This window comes from Lacerta agilis, chromosome 4 (assembly GCF_009819535.1).
Source record: "Lacerta agilis isolate rLacAgi1 chromosome 4, rLacAgi1.pri, whole genome shotgun sequence".
Classification (NCBI taxonomy): Eukaryota; Metazoa; Chordata; class Lepidosauria; order Squamata; family Lacertidae; genus Lacerta; species Lacerta agilis.
Genome location: NC_046315.1, coordinates 46,918,600 through 46,941,535, shown reverse-complemented (window position 1 = coordinate 46,941,535; position 22,936 = coordinate 46,918,600). Strand labels below are relative to the sequence as shown.

The 22,936-nt window shown below is 39.1% G+C and overlaps 1 protein-coding gene across 4 annotated transcripts in view; it reads right to left on the bottom strand.

Annotated features, from left to right (window-relative positions):
* Positions 1-22,936, bottom strand: part of NCAM2 (neural cell adhesion molecule 2) — a 197,496-nt gene that overhangs the window by 32,569 nt on the left and 141,991 nt on the right. For all 4 annotated transcript variants that reach the window (XM_033146864.1, XM_033146865.1, XM_033146863.1 and 1 more), the window contains 6 exons: positions 21,596-21,783; positions 20,208-20,304; positions 16,253-16,426; positions 10,310-10,429; positions 8,286-8,407; positions 4,538-4,718 (listed from right to left, as the gene is read on the bottom strand). In XM_033146864.1, coding sequence (XP_033002755.1) covers positions 4,538-4,718; positions 8,286-8,407; positions 10,310-10,429; positions 16,253-16,426; positions 20,208-20,304; positions 21,596-21,783 — 882 coding nt within the window. The remainder of the gene's footprint in view (positions 1-4,537; positions 4,719-8,285; positions 8,408-10,309; positions 10,430-16,252; positions 16,427-20,207; positions 20,305-21,595; positions 21,784-22,936) is intronic.

Here is a 22,936-nt window from a genome sequence, read left to right as displayed (position 1 = left end):
GTTCATGTGTGGCCTTAGGACAATCACCCTCTCATTCTAATCTATCTCAAAGGTGTGCTTTGAGGATAATATGGGGAGGCCATCATAGGAGCCAACTCCTAGGGGCTGAGGTTGCTTCAGCCCCCCCTAAAGTATTTGAGGGGGCCATCCCCCTCCTCCAAGCTGATAGGCACTGCCATTCAAATGGTGTTTGTGTGCTGTGTATGTTGATCGATTATGTGATGTGGGGCTAACTGTCCCCCCATATTTTATTCACGTTAGCTCCCCTGCAGGGCATGTACACCACCCTGTACTTGTTGGATGAAAGGTGGGGTGAACATGCAATAATTAATAAGCACCATACATATTATCTGCTTCCTCTCTTTCTGTGCCAACAAACGAAGATAGATTTTATCCATCTTATTTCCTACACAGTTTTCACGGATGCTATAGAGATTTCTATACAGCAATCTCTCCCCTACCCATTCCCACAGTGTTGCAAAACACTTCAGGCCTTAAATTCTGCTAGGGGCCACCAGAGTGATATTTCAAACCTGTTTTTACTTTCATATTTTAGCCTTGGGAGAAGTGCATAATAGTTAAGTGTCCTTCTTAGCATATGCCAAGTGAATTTCCTGTTGCAGCGAGAACAATTAAACTACACACATCAAGTCCCAGGGTGCACTTTCAGGAGTACTTCAGATCTAACATGTTTCTCTCTCTTTTAAATTTAATTTTATTCTTTAAGTAAATCTATATGAGTGAAGTGAGAGCTCTTTTCTTTAGTGATGAGATTGGAAGCAGGTAGCAGTTTTGTAAGAGGCTTGTACCCTAGAATATCTTGAAATTAGGTACTGAATCCACCTTACCATTACAGAAAACTATGAAGCAAGAAAGAAACTCTAGTTGCAAAACTAAACAGAAGTGTTTCACACATTTCCTTTGGGGGGTTTCAGAAAAGAATATATCAGTGTTGTGTTTATTCAATCTTCAAAATATGAACATATTGTTATACTTAAAAGTAAATGTTTTTAACCTCTAGATGAACCTTTAAAGTTCATAAGGCTTTCACTGTGAGTAATAAATAAAAATAAAAGGAATAGTTTAACTTGATGAACACTGACATTTTTTGAAAGTATATAGCACAACATGAAAATATTAAATAGATTATCCATCATCTCTGCCTATGACAAAATGGGTTGGTCAGGAAGAGTGAAGATGCTTTAGCACATGTGACAGCACTTTGCTTGAAAGGGTATGCAAGACATTCCAGTCAGGGACATAAAAGGTCATTAATATTTGTGGAATCTGAAAGCAGTCCTAAATGCAATGACTGATGGGTGCGTTTCCATGTAATAATTGGCTTAAGTCCATAGTCAAGAAAATATTGCTATGTAAGCTGAAGGATTGTGACTGGAAACAGCAGCTATTCATCCCAAACATCAACAAATAAATTCTGCCTTGCAACAAATAAATTCTGCCTTGCTGATAAACACAACCACTTAAAACAGGCATAGGCAACCTTCGGCTCTCCAGATGTTTTGGCCTACAACTCCCATGATCCCTAGCTAACAGGACCAGTGGTCAGGGATGATGGGAATTGTAGTCCAAAACATCTGGAGAGCCGAAGGTTGCCTATGCCTGACTTAAAACATTTTAAAGAAACTGATTCACTGAAAAAGTCTTAATATGTTGAGAATTATTGTACGTAAGTTAAACTCTAGGGAGAACTGAGATATGTCTACTGTAGAAGCTTTCAATTTATCTAAAAATAATCAATGTGGATTCCTAAGATAGCAATCGTCTTGATGAAGATGGTTGAATCAAGCAATCAACTTCTACCTTCAAATCACCCAATAATATTAGTTTTAGTTTCCTACTAATTTGCTCTGGATACCAAACTGATATTGATCCAACTGTGAGACCTAGAAAGTAATTGAGGGTGGCAGAAATCTTTCTCAATGGAGTTATATTTGTACCAAATGTGTCATAATGGCCACGTTTGGATGCTTGATCAAGGCTTCATAAGCAATAATAATACCGTGCCTTATTTTCCTGGTTTGTTAGCCCAGGCATAGTTCCATAGTTCCTTAGTTCAGGTGTAAAATGGAATGCTGGATTAACGCAAGCCAAAAACTTCACACTGCTAGATAATGGGAACAGTATAGAGATGAGAGTGTAGCCAGATCATTCATGCATGGCTTTATTACAAAGTCCAAACATGGCAAATGTCCATCTTCCCACCCATTGTCTTGCCGTTTCCCTTTCTACTTTTGTTTTAATGATTTTTTTTTTATGATTCTGTAGAAATAATCCATTAATCACAGACACCTATCTCATTTAGGCTTGTAATTTATTTTCTGCAATGCTTCAGATCTTGCACAATTTCTTTTGTGATTCTGAATAAAATTTATCTGCTTTTTATTATGCACTAGGCACAAGAGAGCATGTGCACATGAAGAAATAACCAGACTGAAACCATGTATGGGATAAACAAATCCACAACAAGGATGCAGGAACTTTGGGGTTTGGAAAGGCATGATCAGTGGTGGGAGACAACAGAGGTCACCACCACCCTTTTAAGGTTCGAATGCAGATCAGGAAAGACACAATCTCCCATCAGGTCTGTTTCCAGGCCCTACCCAGCAAGATTTTGAAATCTGATTTTCACATCATTACTAGAATTCAATTTTTATATTTCCTTCCAAGTTTGAAAATTCATTTGAATAGTTCATGAAAATATGGTTGTATTCTGACTAATAGCCACACAGGAATTATCTAAACAAAAAAACAAAAAAATCCATCTAGTAGCACCTTAGAGACCAACTAGATTTGTTCTTGGTATGAGCTTTTGTGTGCATGCACACTTCTTCAGATACCTGAAGAAGGTATCTGAAGAAGTGTGCATGCACACGAAAGCTCATACCAAGAACAAGCTTAGTTGGTCTCTAAGGTGCTACTGGAAGGATTTTTTTTATTTTTTATTTTATTTTTACTATGGCAGACCAACACGGCTACCTACCTGTAACAGGAATTATCTAGTGAACTATAGCTGAAAGAAACTTTTGACAAAATTTCACAGGGAACCGAACACTCCAGTCAGAAGTCAGGCAAACAAGGCACAATTAGTATTCTTCAGGTTTCTAATTAAAGTAGCTATTGGTATCTATTGGAAAACCTGATCCCAAGCAGTCATGGAAAAGAACAGGGATAGGGAATCTGTGGCTTCTTGGATTTTGTCAGACACCAAACTCTCATCAGCCCTGTGTTTAGGCATGATGGTAATCCAACAACATCTGGATGGCCACAAGTTCACCTCTTCTGGTATGGAAACTTGTGCCATAGCAGCTGCAGAATGACCAGCATAATATGCTATACAAGTGGGACAGATGTCACCTGACTAACGTGCTTTCAAAAATGCCTAGCATGCTCTTTTCTACACTATGATCCAAGGGAGGCATTGCCACTCCACCAGACTTTAATATTCCAGGCAACAAGCTGCTAGCAACTGCACCATCATCTCCTTTAATGTCACCCTCTAGGAGCCTGTTGTTTGATGCATGCAGTACCATGCAGAGACTTTTTCTAAGTGCTACTGCAACAAAACCAATTACTGCTAGGTGGATATAACTACCAAACTGTAGACCGTAAAATTGCAGAGATATGGTAAATGATTTCTTTTGAAATAGCTACCTGTTAGCATATGTCAGTGCATAAAATGCAACAGAATATTGTAAACCTTGTAGCTGGTGATTCTGCTAGTAATAAGGAAATATTCATACCAGTAGTAAGTAACTGTGTGCCATTTGAGATATACCATTTGTAGTGCTATAACTGTTCTTTGTTCTGATGATTTTGGCAGCAAAATTGTAGTGGACTGCCCACACTAGCTGTCACATGTTGCTGCTTTTTTGGAGGCTGGTTGATTCTTTCCCGACTGCCCATACCAATGGTGGGATGTGTTCTGATTGAGAAAAATTATGTGCCTGTAATCAGACCCCTTCCTTTACCTTGTGCCTGAAAACAGTGTAAGAGTTATGAGACAGGGTACTGACAGACCTCTTGCATCCACACCTGATATTCTGGAATTCTGTTTGTGAGGGAGATTAGGCAGCAGGAACTCTCTGAGTTTTTGGTCTTAGCTATGGGCAACCTCCCGTCAAGAAAGGCCAAGGAGGTTAAAGAAGTGCAAAGCTAAAGTGGCTTAAATCCCACACCATGAACAGCACCCAGAATGCATGGAACTGCACATAAACACCACACAATGGTGCTCCACACAATGAAAAGATTGCAGAAGCATTCCAGATCTTTCACAAATGTCAGAAATTTTGCTGCAGAAGAAAAAGTGTTTTGGAATAGTGATGAAATAACGCTGTCGTTTGGAAGCATGTAGAAAAATAAAGATAAAAGCCCCACCAGTTATAATGCTACAAATAGTGTATCTGGCAGGCCCAGAAATGTTGAAGATGTTTAGAAAATATACGTAGAAAACCAATTCTCCACTAATGTTAAAATAAGAGTAGAAGTAACTGTTAGTAGTATGTTAGAATTAACTTACCTGTAATTATATTGGGCTTTGGTGGCATGATGAACTCATATACAGCTGGTTCTGAATATCCCAGTCTGTTGGTAGCAGTAATTTGCACTTCATAGACCATTGTCCACTGCAACGGTTCTAGAATAATTTGGTCTTTATTACCTTGAAACTTTTTCACTTCCCATTGGTCTTCCTTATCTTTCTGTAAAAATGCAAAGAACAGTTTAAATTGTGATGAATTTAGTCCTTAAACTGAGTACAGTTGAAAGCAAGTCCCAAACTACAACATCAGTCATCTAATATATGACTATACTTTCTATTAAGCATATAAAAAGCAACTGACCAGGAGTTGCTGGTATGGAGAAGTGGTGTTGTGCTGTCCCCTTTCAGACAATAGATTTGCTGCCACTTCCTGAGACAGTGTGGGAGTTACGTAGAGTTTGGCTAGGCTCTGTGGATGTACTTGTAGGAATTTTGGATTGGCTGCACTGATGCACCCACACAGCCCCGGACCTCAGCGTTACCCTGCACCTTCTGTAAGTGGCAGCAACTCTGCAATGACTTTGCTGTTGGGAGGGCTCAGCACTGCTCCTCTATACTGCATGCTCCTGGTATAGCCCTGGGAAGCCTCCTTTTCTGGAAGCTACCTTACTTGGAAGTCACGGTTGGCGGGGGGGGGGAGAAGCAGTAACCCTAGCAGGAGAAGGGATAGGGGGATTTCACACTATCTTGGGCAACCTTTTGGTCTGCATCTCCAAGCCTTTCAATCCTTGCACAGAGGTTCCATTTTCTCCTTGTGCAAAACCAGTTCTCCTTCCCATTTATAGGCTGTGGTTGGGTGGCTTTTGAGGTTGCCTACAAAACAGGAACCCTTTCTCATATTTGTCTGAAATTTGGCAAGTCTAATTTCTTGTTTCATTCCAAATAGATGGAAAAAGCAGAAGATACAGATAGTATAATAGCATCTGGTCTTCCAATGAAAACAGTTGGAAACAAATGAAATAATAATGAGAACTAATGAATAACAAAACATATGAGGTTTTAGTAACAAAAATGAATGTAATAATTAAACAAACAAATTCTTGCCCATCCCTATAATCTAGAGTTCACTGGTACAACACTCTGAGGAAATATAAAGTAAAGAAAGGCTTGGGGAAAGTAGTAACAGTTATTTCCTCTGTAGTAAACCACCACTATGGCGCAGCACTACTCTCAACAAAGCATTTAAAGCAATAGCTTCTTTCTAAAGTAGCATTATATTGGATGAAATAATATTATTTGGTACTTCTGTTATATAGCTGTTAGATTTTTAAGAAGCATAAAGCAAAACAATTCTGCACTCCATTCATTTAAACAGCTATACTGGATGTGTGTGTGTGTGTGTGTGTGTGTGAGAGAGAGAGAGAGAGAGAGAGAGAGAGAGAGAGAGAGAGAGAGAGAGAGATCTGGTAAACAGTTATAACTGTAAAGTCAGAAAACAGAAGCAGACTAGAGCTCCTCAGGGCCTCTGCTTCATAAAAGGCAGTTAAAAGTCTTATACTTCCCCCACTTACTTATATCTATTAGGAATGGGAAAGAAAATTGATTTTGCACCTGTATTAATGAGAAATTACCTTAATCACACTTCACAAACAAGTATGTGAACTAAAACATAGCTATCCTTCAAAACCAGGACTTCCCTGAGTTTTGTGATGTTTTCCAACCAAATAAGTAAAGGTAAAGGACCCCTGGACAGTTAAGTCCAGTCAAGGGCTACTATGGGGTGCAGTGCTCATCTCGCTTTAGGCCGAGGGAGTCGGTGTTTGTCCAAACTTGGCTCTCCAGCTGTTTTGGGACTACAACTTCCATCATCCCTAGCCAACAGGACCAGTGGTCAGGGATGATGGGAATTGTAGTCCAAAAACAGCTGGAGGGCCAAGTTTGGCCATGCCTGTCCTAGGAAGTGGGTGGCGCTGAGGTCTAAACCACTGAGCCTCTTGGGCTTGCTGATCGGAAGGTTGGCAGTTTGAATCCGTGCAATGGGGTGAGCTCCTGTTGCTCTGTCCCAGCTTCTGCCAACCTAGCAGTTTGAAAGCAAATCAATGCAAGTAGATAAATAGGTACTGCTATGGCAAAAGATAAATGGTGTTTCCATGCATTCTGGCTTCCATCACAGTGTTCCATTGCACGAGAAGTGGTTTAGTCATGCTAGCCACATGACCCAGAAAGCTAACTGTGGACCAACGCTGGCTCCCTTGGCCTGAAGCGAGATAAGCGCTGCACCCAACAGTCACATTTGACTGGGGTCCTTTACCTTTACCTCCAACCAAATAATGTATACAAAGCACATGTACTGGATAAAGTGTGCGTAAAGTGCATATATTAGAAAATGTAAGATACAAAAATGCATCATAATAGGGAAAGCTGCACAAAAATGTGCATATCCGTTGACATTGAATACACAAATATGTATATTAAGAAAAATTCACAACTTTTCATGAAGGTTTTTTAAATAAATGAATAAATCACAACTTCCTGCAGAAATGTGGAACACTGAATTTAAGATTGGAAACTGAGAGAAACTGAAAATTACAGATTAATCCACCCTTATATAACATGCATCTGTAAGAAAGAAATTCACATGAATTTATTAGAACAAAGGAAAGAATGTCAATCAAAGTCAACCACAATTAAAACATACTTTTCACTGTAAAAACAACAACCCATTTTTAATGAGAAACTAGTGTCACAATTAGCTCCCAAGAGCAATTAATGTAAGCTGGAAAATACATTATCAAATAAAATCATTTGAATACCAAAGGAAAACACCATCAAGCAAGGGTTGGACTACATGGCCTACAAGGTATCTTCCATCTTAGTTCATTTATTCATGTTTTATGGAAATGCCCCCATGTTTAAAACTTTTGAAATTGAGTATTTTCCATTATATCTGCAATTACAAGCCAACCCATTTCTCCAAATCCTGCCTTAGCTCTATTAACTTTGGACACAGAATTAGACTCCACCCTGCACCACAGAGAACTAGTAGGCTTCTTACTGCCTGCAGCACACTTAGTGATAGCTCAACAATGGAAGAACCAGACTGAAATACCCCTGAACATATGGGGAAATAATGTATTGCATACAGCAATGTTGGAGTGTCTCACTAGACCAGACATAGGCAAACTCAGCCCTCCAGATGTTTTGGGACTACACCTCCCATCATTCCTGACCACTGGCCCTGTTAGCTAGGGGTGATGGGAGTTGTAGTCCCAAAACATCTGGAGGGCTGAGTTTGCCTATGCCTGCACTAAACACAGGAAGGCAATTAGAGACATCAAGAAAAGAGACACCTTCCAAGAAACGTGGACCCATTACTTTAATGACCCAAATCAAGACAACTCAATATTCTCAGTGGAGAGAGTATGCTAAGTGATATGTTTGAATGTCATATTTGTAAGTTTATGACTAAATGGTTGTTGTATTTGTATTTGTTTAACAACCAATAAAAAAGTGTGTGTATTTTAAAGGGTGCATAGGATTGCAGCATACACATCCTTTCAATACATTAGTAACTGCCCCAATGTAAAATCTGCAATGGAAGTCTAAGTTTCTTGTTTGTAGATACTGTCAAAACATATCCCAGAGGGGAAGTTTTTATAAATTTGCTGCAACAAAAATAATAAAGAACCTTGTGGCAACTTTAGCACAAACACTTGTAGCTTTATTTTAAAAGTTCAAAAGAAAAATCATAACATAAGTATATTCTTGAGATTAATAAAACACTTACACTTCTGTATTTTACAATATATTCCAAAATAGGTGCTCCTCCATCATCTTGCTTTGTTATGCTAAGTTTAAAGCTTTTCCCACTGCCTGGTTGTCCATGAATAGCTGGAGGGCTTGGCTCACCTAAAATACAAAACGAAAATAGATATGCAATAATTCTATGATGTGATTGTTGTATTTTATTTATATATGTATTTTTAAAGGAAGTATTTACAATTCATGCAAACATTGTGTTATAATTCTATTAAAAATATATAACTTTAACAACATATATTTCCAAAGACTGACTGGGTTACAAAAAGACCACCCAGGGTATAACCCATTCCTGAATCTTACATGGGTAAAATTCCATGTGTAGGGAAGTAAACCAGTGCAGGATCTGTCTCTCCACTCCTGGCTGACTCATGGCTATGGCTACATTAGCATTATCTATGCACCATACAGCAAGTTGCACGATGCTTTCCTTCTAAAATCTCTGGCCTGTGAGTTAAGCAATTTATTACACAAACACAGACTAGAAAGCAACCATATATTTTCTGTTGCAGGACAGGCTGAGGAAATTGAAGCAGTGGGGGAAAAGGGGACAGCTTGCTTGTACAAGCTGTTGCACAGCTAAGCCAATTGTACTCTTAATGCCTTGAGAGGAGAGAGATGTAAATTAGGAAACTATGTTGCTGTTCCTTTTGTTCTCTCATGTGTTTCCAACCAGAAGCATTTGTGCCCCACTCCCCATGGTCCCCTATCTGAACTATGTGAACAGATTAGGAATTTCCATATGTTCATAGGAAAAGGAAATGATTAATAAAAATTGCTCTCCTCACTGGTATGCTGCAATAAAAGGTAATTGAATTTCATTTTATTTATGGAATATTACTTTCCCACAGCTTGGAAAAGTCTTTAGAGAACTTAGGTTTCAGCAGATACCCATTAGTTACGTGAATGGTATGTACCTGTAATGGATATATTGTATATATTTGGAAGAAGTGGTATAGAGAGTTTTATTTACTTTGTGTGTATTCCAGAATGAAACTGTTTTCCTGCTATGTATCCCAGTGCACCAGAAGGTCAGCACAGGATATAGCAAAACATAACTCACAGATGGTATGGGTGCATGGTCCACACCATGGATGTAAAACACATTTAATATACTGTTACAGGTTTCTGGGTGCCCAATACCCTCTAGATTCCTTGGTGCTGGGGTTTAATCAGTGTGCTGAGAATTAAGGTGAGCTAACAGTGCAAAGGGACGTGGGTGGCGCTGTGGTCTAAATCACTGAGCCTAGGGCTTGTCGATCAGAAGGTTGGCGGTTTGAATCCCTGCGATGGGGTGAGCTCCCGTTGCTCAGTCCCAGCTCCTGCCAACCTAGCAGTTTGAAAGCACGTCAAAGTGCAAGTAGATAAATAGGCACCACTCTGGTGGGAAGGTAAACAGTGTTTCCGTGCGCTGCTCTGGTTTCACCAGAAGCTGCTTAGTCATGCTGGCCACATGACCCGGAAAAACTGTCTGCAGACAAACGCTGGCTTCCTCGGCCTGTAAAGTGAGATGAGTGCCACAACCCCAGAGTCGTTCGCGACTGGACTTAACGGTCAGGGGTCCTTTACCTTTACCTTTTTTTAACAGTGCAAAATGGCAGGCTAAGCTTCTTTTTCAATCCAGGATATTGCCGGGGGGGGAATTAGTTACTGAGTACAATGATGCTGATGACCAGTAATCAACACATCAAAAGAAGATCCTTGGTCTGGGGAAATGGAGTTTTCCAGGGATAGCAGTGGGTGTGATGACCCACAGGAAAGAAAAGTCTCCCTTTAAAAACAGATGTTTGGAGGAAAGGGAGGCATGGAACATCTTGGTGGGCTGGCTGAGACAAAGGGGAAAGTGTTGTTTTCTGCAAGTGCTGCTGGGAAGCAGGAGGAGGAAATGGGCAGAATGGGTGAAAGAATCAGCAGCAAATAAGTATCCAAAGTATCACCTAAACTTGATTTTTCAACAAATATAATCCATTAAAGAGTAAGGAGGTTACTTACGAACTGGCAATGTTTGAAATATCTCAATTTTGCTGTATTCTCCTTGCCCTTTTCCATTTACAGCAGCAACCTTCATTTCATATGTTGTATTAGGTTCAAGGTTGCTGAGAATAACAGTTGCTAAAAAAAAGAAGAAAAACTTTGCTTAGAAACACACACATGAAATAGGATATAGCATTTTGTAACGTTGCTGCTTCAGTTACTTCAAAAGCATTTTACAAATTTTATACTGAGAAGTTAGACAAATATATTTTTATATTTAAGCAGAAATATTAAGTTCTTCGCCAATAGGCAAATTTGTTTTTTGCTTTACGCAAGAATGCTATGTGAGTTGTGACTTCTTACAGAATACTTTTGATGGGGTGAAAGCCTTATCAAGTGTTTGAGGGAAATAAAATAATATTATTGTCTGTTGTTGGGTTTTTTGTTGTTGTTGTTTTTTAAAAAAACAACAACACACAAACACTTCAACTAAATTGTGTATGGATGTGTAGTTCTTCTAGCAAGCAAAAATAATTTTTGAACCATGCCAGCTTTTCTCCCCTTCCCTTTCTTTAAAGACACTATATTAATTTTCATGCAGGAACTGTCTCACTAACCCAATTACCTCAGCTTGCAATACTCAAATAACAACTCAATTCATAAATTGTGAGTCAAGAATCACATTATAAATGTCACAAAATTGCTGAAATGCCAAGTTGCACTTTCATAATAAACAAGTTGTATGCTAAAGGTTAAGACATATATGCTAATTAAGTATTGCATTATACTTTCTTTTAAATCAAATTGAAACCTTAGCAGGTTGCAGCAACAAATAATGGGAACTTCATTTGCCCTCCAACTCTTCACATTTCCCTCTAAAAAAAAAACACATCTAGTTACTATGAAATGATGCAACAATGTTTTAAACTGGGATGAAGTAGTCTAAGTGGTGAGTCCTGGGCACAGCTGGCTTTATAGCCACAGAGCAGACCTAAGAGAAAGTTGTCTCTCCAGTCTGCTCCCCAAGCAGCCAGCATGGCCAGTGAAGGAGGAAGTAATGTCTTCCCCTGGCCACGCAGGGACCGGAAGATCAGACTGGCCCAGCCATGGTCATGCCAAACCACAATTGCTGCTCCTCACCAGGCTGGCAGTAAGAGGTCCTTCTGTATGAAGGTGAAACTCTGATCTGTCCGAAATTTTAGAAGCAAATTTCTTTTAGGATTTTTGGTTGCCTTATCTACCTACCTTTCCATGTCCCTACAGCTAAGCTCAGTAGCAACTGAAGTGCATGTTGAACCATGGCCCCTCTTTATTGAATCTGGTTATGCAAGCCAGTTTTCACATTCAACTTGTTGTTGGAGATTCATTCCCCATGTCTGCAGTCCTGGGATTATTGTCTATCACATGACGGTGTATGTTTTCATTCCACAAAGTGGGAAGTGATGGAAACAGGATGTTTGTGTCAATGTGTTCCGTGAAGTGGGACTATTGTCCTTTGTTCTTTCTCTTTGCTGTCTGATGCTAGAGAGAGAGGGAGCCATGTTGCAGTGCTCTGTGTATGTTTACATGTAAATAAAGCCAATTAGCCAAAATGCTGAGTTGTTGAGGTCTGTCACGCATGCTGCGAAGACTCTGCAAATCCCTAAGTGTGCTGATACTTTTTGGCATTAGTCGCTGTGATGTTTGGGCAGAAGAAAGCTTTTGAAGCTCCGGAACGACTGACCAGGAGGAAGAGAACATACCAGTCGGGCATGTGTCTCTGCCAGGGTCCTCCACGAGAGTAGGATGCTCCTGCTAACATTTCTACCCTTTTTAATAGTCAAGCGAAGCAACTTTTAAAATTAGAAAACAGGGAAGAAGTAGAGGAGAAGGAAGAGAAGAAATCTTTCTACCTTACTTTAAGTAATGAGAACAGCCACCTTTCCCATGCAGAAACAGCAAGCGGAAGGATATCCCATGGTTCTACTGCACACCCTACTGCAGTAACACAAAGTTCTTTACAATTCCTTGCCATATCCATATATCCAATCAAGTTGCAAAATAGTGCCCATAACGTAGGGTTGCCATATTTTGCAGAGCAAAAAAGAGGACACATTTGCTGACTACTTTTAACTATGGATCTCTACGAAGACTCTCATTGCAAATACCCCTACTATATGTAGACTATAGAAGCTGTGATATATTTCTATGTTCTGTAATTTTCAACAACAAAATAAGAATATTCACTTATTTGTTTATTTAAATAATTACCCTCTATTTTTGCCGTATTTATTGTAACTATGAACCACAACTATTTGGCTGAAGAGAAAAGAGAAAAACAATTCTCCCCATCACTTCAGTTAAAATTGCTACAGTGGTTACAGAAAGAGGCTGCTTCCCTTACTTCTGGCTATTTGTGGCATGATAACAAGGGATCTGAGGGGAATCAACCATTGTGACTGGGACAAAATTAATGCAACCTTTATAACAAAGGTATCATGACAACCCGGCTGCCACACTTGCTCACGTAATCAAGAAAAACAAACGAAACGACCTCCCACACAGCTGACACACTCACACTATCCGCAACTGAAAAATGGACAATGAACTTAAAAGAGGGAGCCCCAGACTAATTGTACTTCACAGTGAAAAAAAATTCTCACTCACTCATCCTCACACATGTGCCCAGTTAGAGAAACTAATATTCCAACCCACTTAGTTCAAACACCTTCACACTGCTGGGAACAGAAAACAGGATTAAGTTGAAACCCAGGGCTGCCACTTGCAGCATACCAACACTGAATCATCCCTGGCAGTCACACACCCTTGAGCTCACCCCAGGAAGCCCTGCAGATTCATTACTAGCAACGTTTGGTCCCCTTTAAAGGGGAAATACAGACTCTCTCTCTCTCTCTCAACCCCCCCCCCCCCAGAAAGTGTGCCTGCAGGAAGCCAAGCAGAATGTCTAACAGCAAAACTCCCTCTTCCTCAGCAGCAGCACACGTGCACACAGACAAACACACTGGACTCTCCCTCTCACAGGCAAGCAAGGATTATGGAAACGACCCTTGAGCCAAACACACACACTCACACAGGCAGGGTAGAGAGGACCAGTACTGTTCTAGCAAGTTCACTCACCACTACTACGGACTTCAACTCCCAAACTCCCCCCCCCCAACGTTTTGCCTAATTTTAAAAACCTGCTCTGACAGACACTTTAAGCCACAAAAAGAGGGCAAGTCTGGGTAAGACAGGCAAATGGCAACCATAATGGGCACACATCCCAGAGTTTGATTGTAATATACGCAAGATACAATAGCAGAGCTATTTTGCTAGAAAAAAATATGGAAACCAAAGTAAGTAAATAAAATGGGTTCAATTTGGCATTTGCTCCTCCCCAATATAATATCTTCTGAGCAGAGTTATCAGGCAGGGGCGTACCTATGGGTTGATCAAGTTGGCCCCCACCAAGGGTGTAGGCCCACGGTATTGGTGTAAAATCATACGTCTCCACCCTTGTTAGGAGTGGCTAGGACCCCATCTGCATTCACCCTGGGTTGCTGCTCTGCTGCTCAAGCCATGGGGGGGGAATACAGCTGCTAGCCATGGGCACACCTTTACCAGGTACACCTCTGTTCTCAGGAAACGCTTCTGCTGGCCAAATGTGACTGTGGCCAACTCCCACTCTCCTATATCTATCTGCCAGAACTACTTCCAATACTATTCCAGAGGGTAAGAAGACGTTCCAGAATAGTTTGGCCCTCCACTGAGTTGGTAGTCTTTCAAAGACAAAATAAGCCTTGTAGTCCACAGAAGATGAAAGCTGGATCCAACCCTCTCAAACCTCGATATGTTGTCAGCCACAGGCCATGGAATGAGGTGGCAGGATTCTTAATGAAACGTTAAATTGTTCATTTTTGTTATATCTGCACATTTTCTCCCCATTGTTCAGTGGCATTTCTTCAACCCCCAATTAGATGCACCAACCAATACTTTACACATTAGTTCTGTAAGAGCCAGAAAATAGAACAAAACATTGTTCATTCTGAACCTACTAAACACTATGTATTATGGACTTTGTATGAATGTTATTTTATTCAGCAGCTTTGTTTGGTCCAGAAAAAAAGAAAAGAAAAGAATGTTATCATATGAAGGACCAGTTCCAAAACAGTCTGTGAAGTACTGCAGTTATAATTAAATGCACGCTAAATAAATAGATGTGTAGCAAGTAGAAAGCTTAAAATGTTACATCTGTTTTCAGAAGTTCAGCCTCTGGGTAGAGAAAGTGAGATTATTCATTACAATGAACGTTAATGCTGCCATCACATAACCATTAGAAATCACATTGTTAATTTCTTCATTTTACTAGTTCTTTTGGGATATGTGTATCATTTCTGATATCACTATTTCTCAATCTCCCAGATTTCATTTAATGTTCCTATATTGTAATAAAATAAAGTCAAAACATAGCACCACAGAAATACAGCATATTATAAGAAAATAGTATGTCTGAGGGACACACTAAACTGAGATATTGATAAAACACACACATTGTGGCTCGTGTAATAAACAACTTATTACGCCGAACAGCCTCAAATGCTATTCGAGTGAACTGTCTCCAGACTACTTGAATATATGGTGTGAGCCTATAGTCTTATTTAATTAAGAAACTGGGAATGTAAAATTCTATGCAAGTATCCACTATGCATGTAGAGTTACCTTTATTTTTAGTATTAAAAAAATGTTTTCAATAACAAAAAGAATTTTGAAATGTATGTAACAGATATGTCACAGTTTTCAAATAATGCATACTATACAAATATTTGTGCAGTGTTATACTTCTAGTATTGCCCAAATTTTATCCAGCAATTATAAAAGTTTTAAATTCTTGCATTAATTATGTTAATAAATGGCATTCCCCAGCCATTTTTTTCTTTGCAGGTATAGATATTAATTTCCCATGCTTTGCCTAAATAATTTTTGTTACCACTAATAAAAACATTACAGGCATTATAATTCTTCCAATTTCTCTAAGTATCTCAAAACACAGACAGGCTAATACAGGGAGATACAGTCCTTCATCTTGTCTGGACCTTACCTAAATATGTATAGCCACTATATATTAAACACACAAACATACCCAAAACTACCACCAATTTTATTAGTTAATCATGTAATCCTGCACCCATTTATTCAGTAACAAACCCCATTAAACTCCCACATGTAGAATTATGCTGCTAGAGTACATAATATAAAAAAACAAACAAACGCCATAGGAAAGCTGGGCCAATAATTATCTTGACTCATAAATTTTAAAGTGTGCTTGATATATTTCTTTATATAAAATTCCATAAAATGTATATCCACTTGGAGAGGACATTTGTATTTGTGTTCGCTTGACTTTCCCTCTGTCATTTTCTTGTCCAGGTAATGCAACTTCATGTATGCAAGAGTTAAGTGTGGTATCTCCCCCCCCCCCAAAAAAAAATCCACATATACTCTTATGGGGTGTGAATTGGCAGTGAAAATATTGGGGTCATATTGAAACTGTCATTCTAGTGTGTGGTAGCTATTAAAGGAAAATTCTGCTAGGGGGGGGAAATGAAAATAGTGTGGCTGTATGTTGAATAATGTGTTTTAGACACCACACCTTAGGATTTTGTAGATCTGAAAATGCTTGAGAAAAGTCAACCTGATAGTCAATGGGCTGGAGCAACTCTTCTATGAAGAACATCTTGCTTGAGGACAGCATAGTAAAACTTAGTGGTTTCATTTTGAAACTTTATTGCACACTAAAATTACCACAACTATTTAAAGGTGACTATATGAAATGAAATATTTGATTTTTGTGTTCATTATCTAAAACATGTTTGTTCCCCATTAGAGAATGTGCTCTCCCACATAATACAATGGACAGAAATGAGCATTTTCCTTTTATATTCATATTATGAATTATCCCCGTTTTTCCCTTTGCAGACTCACTCTGAACTCCATGGGAAAGAACGACTTTCCATGTTTCCGAAGAGACTTCTTTGACATCCACTTGATAATGATGGATCGGGACGCCCCCATGTGAATCTGGTTTATTGAAAGAGACTTTTGCAACAGTCTGTGAGATCTCTATAATTTTTACTCCATGTGGACTGGATGGTACATCTAGGGAAGTGTAAGAGATAAGTAACTGGGAATTATATTCCTTATCAATAAAAATATAATACTGCTTTCAGCATCTTGAGAAGAACATATTATAAAATGTGTCTTAAAATGTCAAAACCACATTGCAGAAACATAAAATGATATTCTGTAGCTAATGTAACAGCAATAAAAGAGTTACATGGTTTCAGCTTGTTTATGGTAGCATGTTAAGTTAGTGCTCATGTGACTTCCCCTCTGTCATTTTCCTGTCCATGTAATGCAATTCCCCAACTAATTCCATGCTAACTCTAACCATCATAGATATGGGTGGATGATGAATTCATTTCAAATGGATCTGTACATGGTTGGTGGTTCCAACCTGACTAAGCTCTGCACACATCAGACTTCTCTTGCATCAAGTGCCAGCTTATATCTGACCCACTGATGCCTTGTCAGTTTTGTTTTGTTTTTAAAGAAAAGGTTATATGCAAATCTGAATGAAAAAGGTATATTATACTTATGGCACATATAAAAAAGTCAAATATTAGGGTGTAGTAAAGTTCACCTCCTCATGTGACCAGAAGCTACAGATGATTGTTTGCAATAGGTTATTCTTAAACTGCATTGCTAAAGAAAACAAGCAATTAATCTCCTGACTCAGTTTTACTTGCTGTTAATTAACCTTTAGACTTGCTTTGCCCACATGAAACAATCCAAGCCTCAAGATCAGAATCAGACGCCCTGCTGTCTGGACCATTATCGGCTAAAACCTGATTGAAGCGTGCCAGGGAGAGGACTTCTTCTCTTCTGCACTTAGATGGCTTATAAAAACATTTTTATTGTAGGATGAGCTTGATGACCGACCGAGCAATGCAAAGCCCTGCTGGGCTCATGCTACCAGGACAGGAGGGTGGCTTCTCTTTCTCCTCCTTTTTGCATTCTCTTTATTCTCCTTCTTTTTCTTCTTCCTTCTGTTGTTCTCCACCCCGTGGATTTTTCTTCCCATTGGGAGCGCAAAATAATTAAGCCAGCTTGGGGAGGGAGGAGGAATGCTGGATAAACAGGATTCAAAACATTCTTCAATACACACCCTGTTGTGTTTTCTCAGCCATTAGGTAACTGATGATGGAGAAGTAACAGCAGTTGATTCTTTCCTTAGCCCGGTCACTGGAAGAAGACTGAACTGCCTTTCCAGGGACCACAGAAGTGACCAGAGTCTATTTTATTTATTTATTTGTTTGTTGCTGGTTTTAATGTTACTATTCATTTGAACTGGATAGAAATAATGTACCAAATATATATATATATATATTTCCCTGCAACTTTTTTTTCAGCATTCTAGTTTATTAAATCATAAACCTTAACAATATACATCAGAAAAGTGAAATAAGGTTGCTGATTTTTTTCTTCACTGGCCTTTATAGTGGCCTTAACGAAATAGGGGTTTTCAAATAGAGGGCTTAATGTATTTTCAAAGAATTGCTGTAGGACAGAATAAATGTTAAACAAATTGCATGCCATGGCTGAAAGATGCTAATGTATTCTTAAAACTGCCATCCTTCCCCTTAACACAAAACTGTTATATTAACAGGTATAAATATACATTTCTGGGGTGGGGGTGCAGTGCTTGTGAAATATTTGCTTGGCAAACAGTTTTTCTTTGCTTTGAGTAAATTTATTGAGCTGCATAACCCATTATTTCTTCAGACAAAAATGTTTGGCAGCAAAAATCCCCCAACTCTTTGTCTTGTAAACTTCTCTTTTAAAGAATGTATTAAGGGCTGTTCTCATAAAACTTATAAAAGAAATGTTAATTGCTTATGAAGGAGGCACAGTGACATTTAGCCAGCATAATCAACCTTTAAGAATTGCAGAACAATTAGAGCAAATGAAGTCAGAGAGAAAGCTACGTACATAATCACCACCTTGCAACTATCTGGCTTTGTAATGAGATTTGTGTCTTTGATCCACATTCTTCACTGGTGTAAATTGCTATCATTCCACTGGTGCCTATTTTACACCAGAAGACACCTAGATTTATGTGCTGTAGTGTAAAATGTGGCTAAAATAAGTCATAGTATATCAAAAGCGGGCTAGAATACTTCTTTATTGGCATGTAAACCCACTGCAATAGTGGGTTGTACATCTCACTCACCCTGCACCATTTGCTCTCTTCCTCCATTAGCAACATTTTGTGAGAAACCAATATGGTTTGCAATGCAATCCTAACCACACTAAGGTGAGGACTCACTGAGGCCATTAAATTACTGATGGTGAGTAAACATCCTTAGGATTGCAGTGTTAAGGGCCCTCACTACTACAGTTTGAGAATTTCTGGTCTAACCATGTGTATCCATTATTGTACTATGTATATAAAACTTTACTGAGAAATGGTGAGCTTGGGTTGGCAGGCTCTAATGCAGGAGGAGGAGATGAAACAGAGGGAGCCTGAATGCTGGGAACTTGTCAGAGGAAAAGGGAATCTCGCCTTTCCACCCCAACTTCTGTTGCTTGGAAAAAGGGAACAGGGATGTCACCTAGAACTAGATGCCATGTCTGGAGACTGGCGCTGACCCACCCACCCGTCATAGCACACATTTGCAATCTGAGACGAGTGAGTATGTCATACCTCATCTTGGTGGGCAGAGAGTGGAAACTTCTTGAGACATTTCCATTGCTTCCACCTAGTTTTCAGCTTTTTGCCTTGCTCTTGAACTCCTGAAGTCTTGTGTCTGCTGCTGAGCCTTTACCATAATTTGCCTGAATAAATATATCTTACTTACTTACAAGTAAGAGCCCTTATTTGCATATTTCGGGACGAGAGCCTGGACAGTGGCAGTTACTGTCATAATGATGGTTTTGAGGGTGGGGACAGAAATTTTAATTTTGCTTATTGTTGCTAACCATTTTGTTTTCTCATTGCCAAAAGAGCAGGGCATATATGCAGTAAAATAAACAAATAAGTATTTGAAATAAGTTATAAAGAAGAAGGCCTTCAGTGGTATTCCCTCTTTTTCCTCTTCACATCCCACAGAGGCCTGTCAGGCTTGCTCTCATTCTCTTTCCCCTGCCTATCTCTAAATCACACACACTGTTCAAAAAGCTGAATAATTTAATTTATTCAGGCAAGTGTCTCCAGCTTAATTATTGTATGCTCTCAAGAGACACTTCACCAATCAGATTTTAGGACCAATTATATGATCCAGTGTTGTTATAGCTTAAAAATGATATGTTTCCACTATTCATAAGCTATATTGAGATTTTCACTTCTACACATTAAGTAGACTTATACATTCTTAAGTACATTATTTAACCATTTTTCATAAAAGAGTTTGGATTTGATATCCCGCTTTTCACTACCCGAAGGAGTCTCAAAGCGTCTAACATTCTCCTTTCCCTTCCTCCCCCACAACAAACACTCTGTGAGGTGAGTGGGGCTGAGAGACTTCAGAGAAGTGTGACTAGCCCAAGGTCACCCAGCAGCTGCATGTGGAGGAGCGGAGACGCGAACCCGGTTCCCCAGATTACGAGTCTACCGCTCTTAACCACTACACCACACTGGCTTCTCATGAGCTACCCCAAAGCAGTTTACAATATGAAATATATATACAAAAAATAGTTTAAACAAATGCATATATAAAAATATTTTTAAAACAACAGAAATTTATGCACGCACACACACTTTAAAACAACAGCACACATAGGCTAAATTAAACTCGGTACAAGCTGTGATAAGTATCTCCATTCAGAAAGTTTGTTGAAATAATATATAAACAAAACAAAACAAATATTTTTTACTTACCAGCTAAAGCCAATATATATTCTTGATATCGTGTTCCTATTCTATTGGTGGCTGTGCAGTTGTACCGTCCAAAATCATTGTCAGATGTAGGAGCAAACTTTAGGGTCACAACAAGGGAGGGGGGGAAATAGATAAATACAAATGTGTATCAGTCTGCATGTAAAAACAAAACAATATAATATTTAAGCAATTTACTATTATCTAGTTTTTACCCCAACCAAAGAAATAATGATAATGATAATATTAATAATAGTGAATCTAGTTACATAACCATCTAGCAACTGGAAATGGTTAAGCGTAAATATCCACTGCCATTGGATGGTCATCTGTCATGGATGCTTTAGTTGATATTCCTGCATTGCAGGGGGTTGGACTAGATGCCCCGTGGAGTCCTTTAAACTCTACAATACTAAGATTCTGTGGTTAACATCAATACTGTACAAGGTTTGAGAAGGAGTCTCCATTCTAGGGGCTTGATCCTACCAACAGGAAGCACAGAGTCTAGCTGTAAAGGACGTCACATAGCTTACTTGCTAAAATCTTATCTGTGCCATCTCCCTTCACCTACTTGTCATGTACACAGGGCAACTGCAAGGAATAGAAGGCCCAGTTGTCCCTCTGTCCACTGTACAAGTTACTTTTGATTTCAGGTAGCCAATGTTGTGCCCTATGGATGCTGTTGGACTGCAACTCCTATCATCCCTCACCACAGACCATGCTGGTTGGAGCTGAGGGGAGTTGGAGGATACCATACTGGGCAACAATGTTGGAAAGAAACACTTCTCTAGAGCATAATTTCACCAAGTATAGGGGCTCAGCTGCACAAACCTTGCTGGTATGCACAAGACAGGGGAGAAAACAGGGCTGTATTGAATCTTGTCTCAGTCGTCTGCTACAATAACATTGGGAATGCACTTGGAGAGGATCAGTCCTATGCCTATTTATTCTGAAGTCCTTTTGAGTTCATTGGTGCTAACTTGGGATAAATGTATATAGGATTGCATACCGTATTTTTCTGTGTATAAGACTAGGGTTTTTTCCTTAAAAATAATGACAAAAATAGGGGGTGTCTTATACACAGATAGTGCCAAGGGTAGACTGACGATTGGTTGTTGCTGCAAAAATAGGGGGCATCTTATACATGGGGGCATCTTATAGACAGAAAAATAAAGTGTGTGTGTGTGTGTGTGTGTGTCACACTGGGAAAAAATTGACAAATGCAAGTAAAGAATAACAAACCATATCAAATAAATGACAACGTGAAAGGGGCAGGTAAAGAATCCCTCATCAGAAAATAATCTTAGTCATATTTGATACACAAATGTAGAAGCAAAGATATGATTTTTTAAAACAGTACTTAAGTTGCTAACACAGGTTCAAGGTCTTACCTCTAGTATCAGTTTGCTTCCAGCACTGTGTGTCTTTAGATGAGTTGAGTTTCTTACAGGTAAAACTAGTTTTCCTTGTCTCCATTGAATAGATGCTGATGGATTGGACAGAACATCACAACTTATATTGATGGGATTTCCTTCCCAGGAATAATATATTGTTTGATTTGAAACAAAGACTGGAGCATCTGCAAAAAAAGAGAGGACATATTGTAAAAGTGTGTTCTTGCTTTCTTTTCAGTCAACCCAACGCTACACAAGATGCTATATATGACCAGTTATATCAGTGTGTACTATATAAAGAAGTATTCCATAATAATTTCTGAAATATTATTAGCACACTTCCTATTCTATTTTGTTCTCATGAACAAAATACTTGGCTTTATACTGCACATTGTGTGAGTGGGGCAACAATTACAGAAATTAACTTTACATATTAGTCAAATATGGACCATAAAGAAGACTGATCGCCGAAGAATTGATGCTTTTGAATTATGGTGCTGGAGGAGACTCTTGAGAGTCCCATGGACTGCAAAAAGACCAAACTTAACCATCCTTAAAGAAATCAACCCTGAGTGCTCACTGGAAGGACAGATCCTGAAGTTGAGGCTCCAGTACTTTGGCCACCTCATGAGAAGAGAAGACTCCCTGGAAAAGACCCTGATGTTGGGAAAGATGGAGGGCACAAGGAGAATGGGACGACAGAGGATGAGATGGTTGGACAGTGTTCTTGAAGCGACTAGCATGAGTTTGGCCAAACTGCGGGAGGCAGTGGAGGATAGGGGTGCCTGGCATGCTCTGGTCCATGGGGTCACGAAGAGTCAGACACGACTGAACAACAACAATTAGTCAAATTTAAACATAATTAAGCCTACCCCAAATTCTCAACACACTATATAGATGCACAATGCAAGATCAACTGGAAAACAAATCAAGCTACTTGGAGAAACAAGCTATAGCTTGTTTGCTTATCTGTGAGAAGATTAGTTGTTTGTTGAACAAACCATGGTTAAAGCAAATCATGGCTTAGTGAACATGCTTGACTGTATTTTTAGCATTGCTTGTGTTAATACTCAGTGGCAAGAGCTATTAAAATTATTTTTTAGAAATTATTTTCAAAAAAGCCCAACAACCTAAAATCTTATTTAAACTTAATTCTCACATAGCTACTGTACATGGTGTGAGCTACACATGGCACATAGTAAACAAGATAGGATGAAATCCCCCCTTTTCCTCATTAAATACAGTTTCAGGGTGGGGGAAAATTGTACCTAAGCTATTCTCATCAAAAACACTGAAAGCAAACAACTGGCTACTTCACCACTGCTAAAAATTGTCACC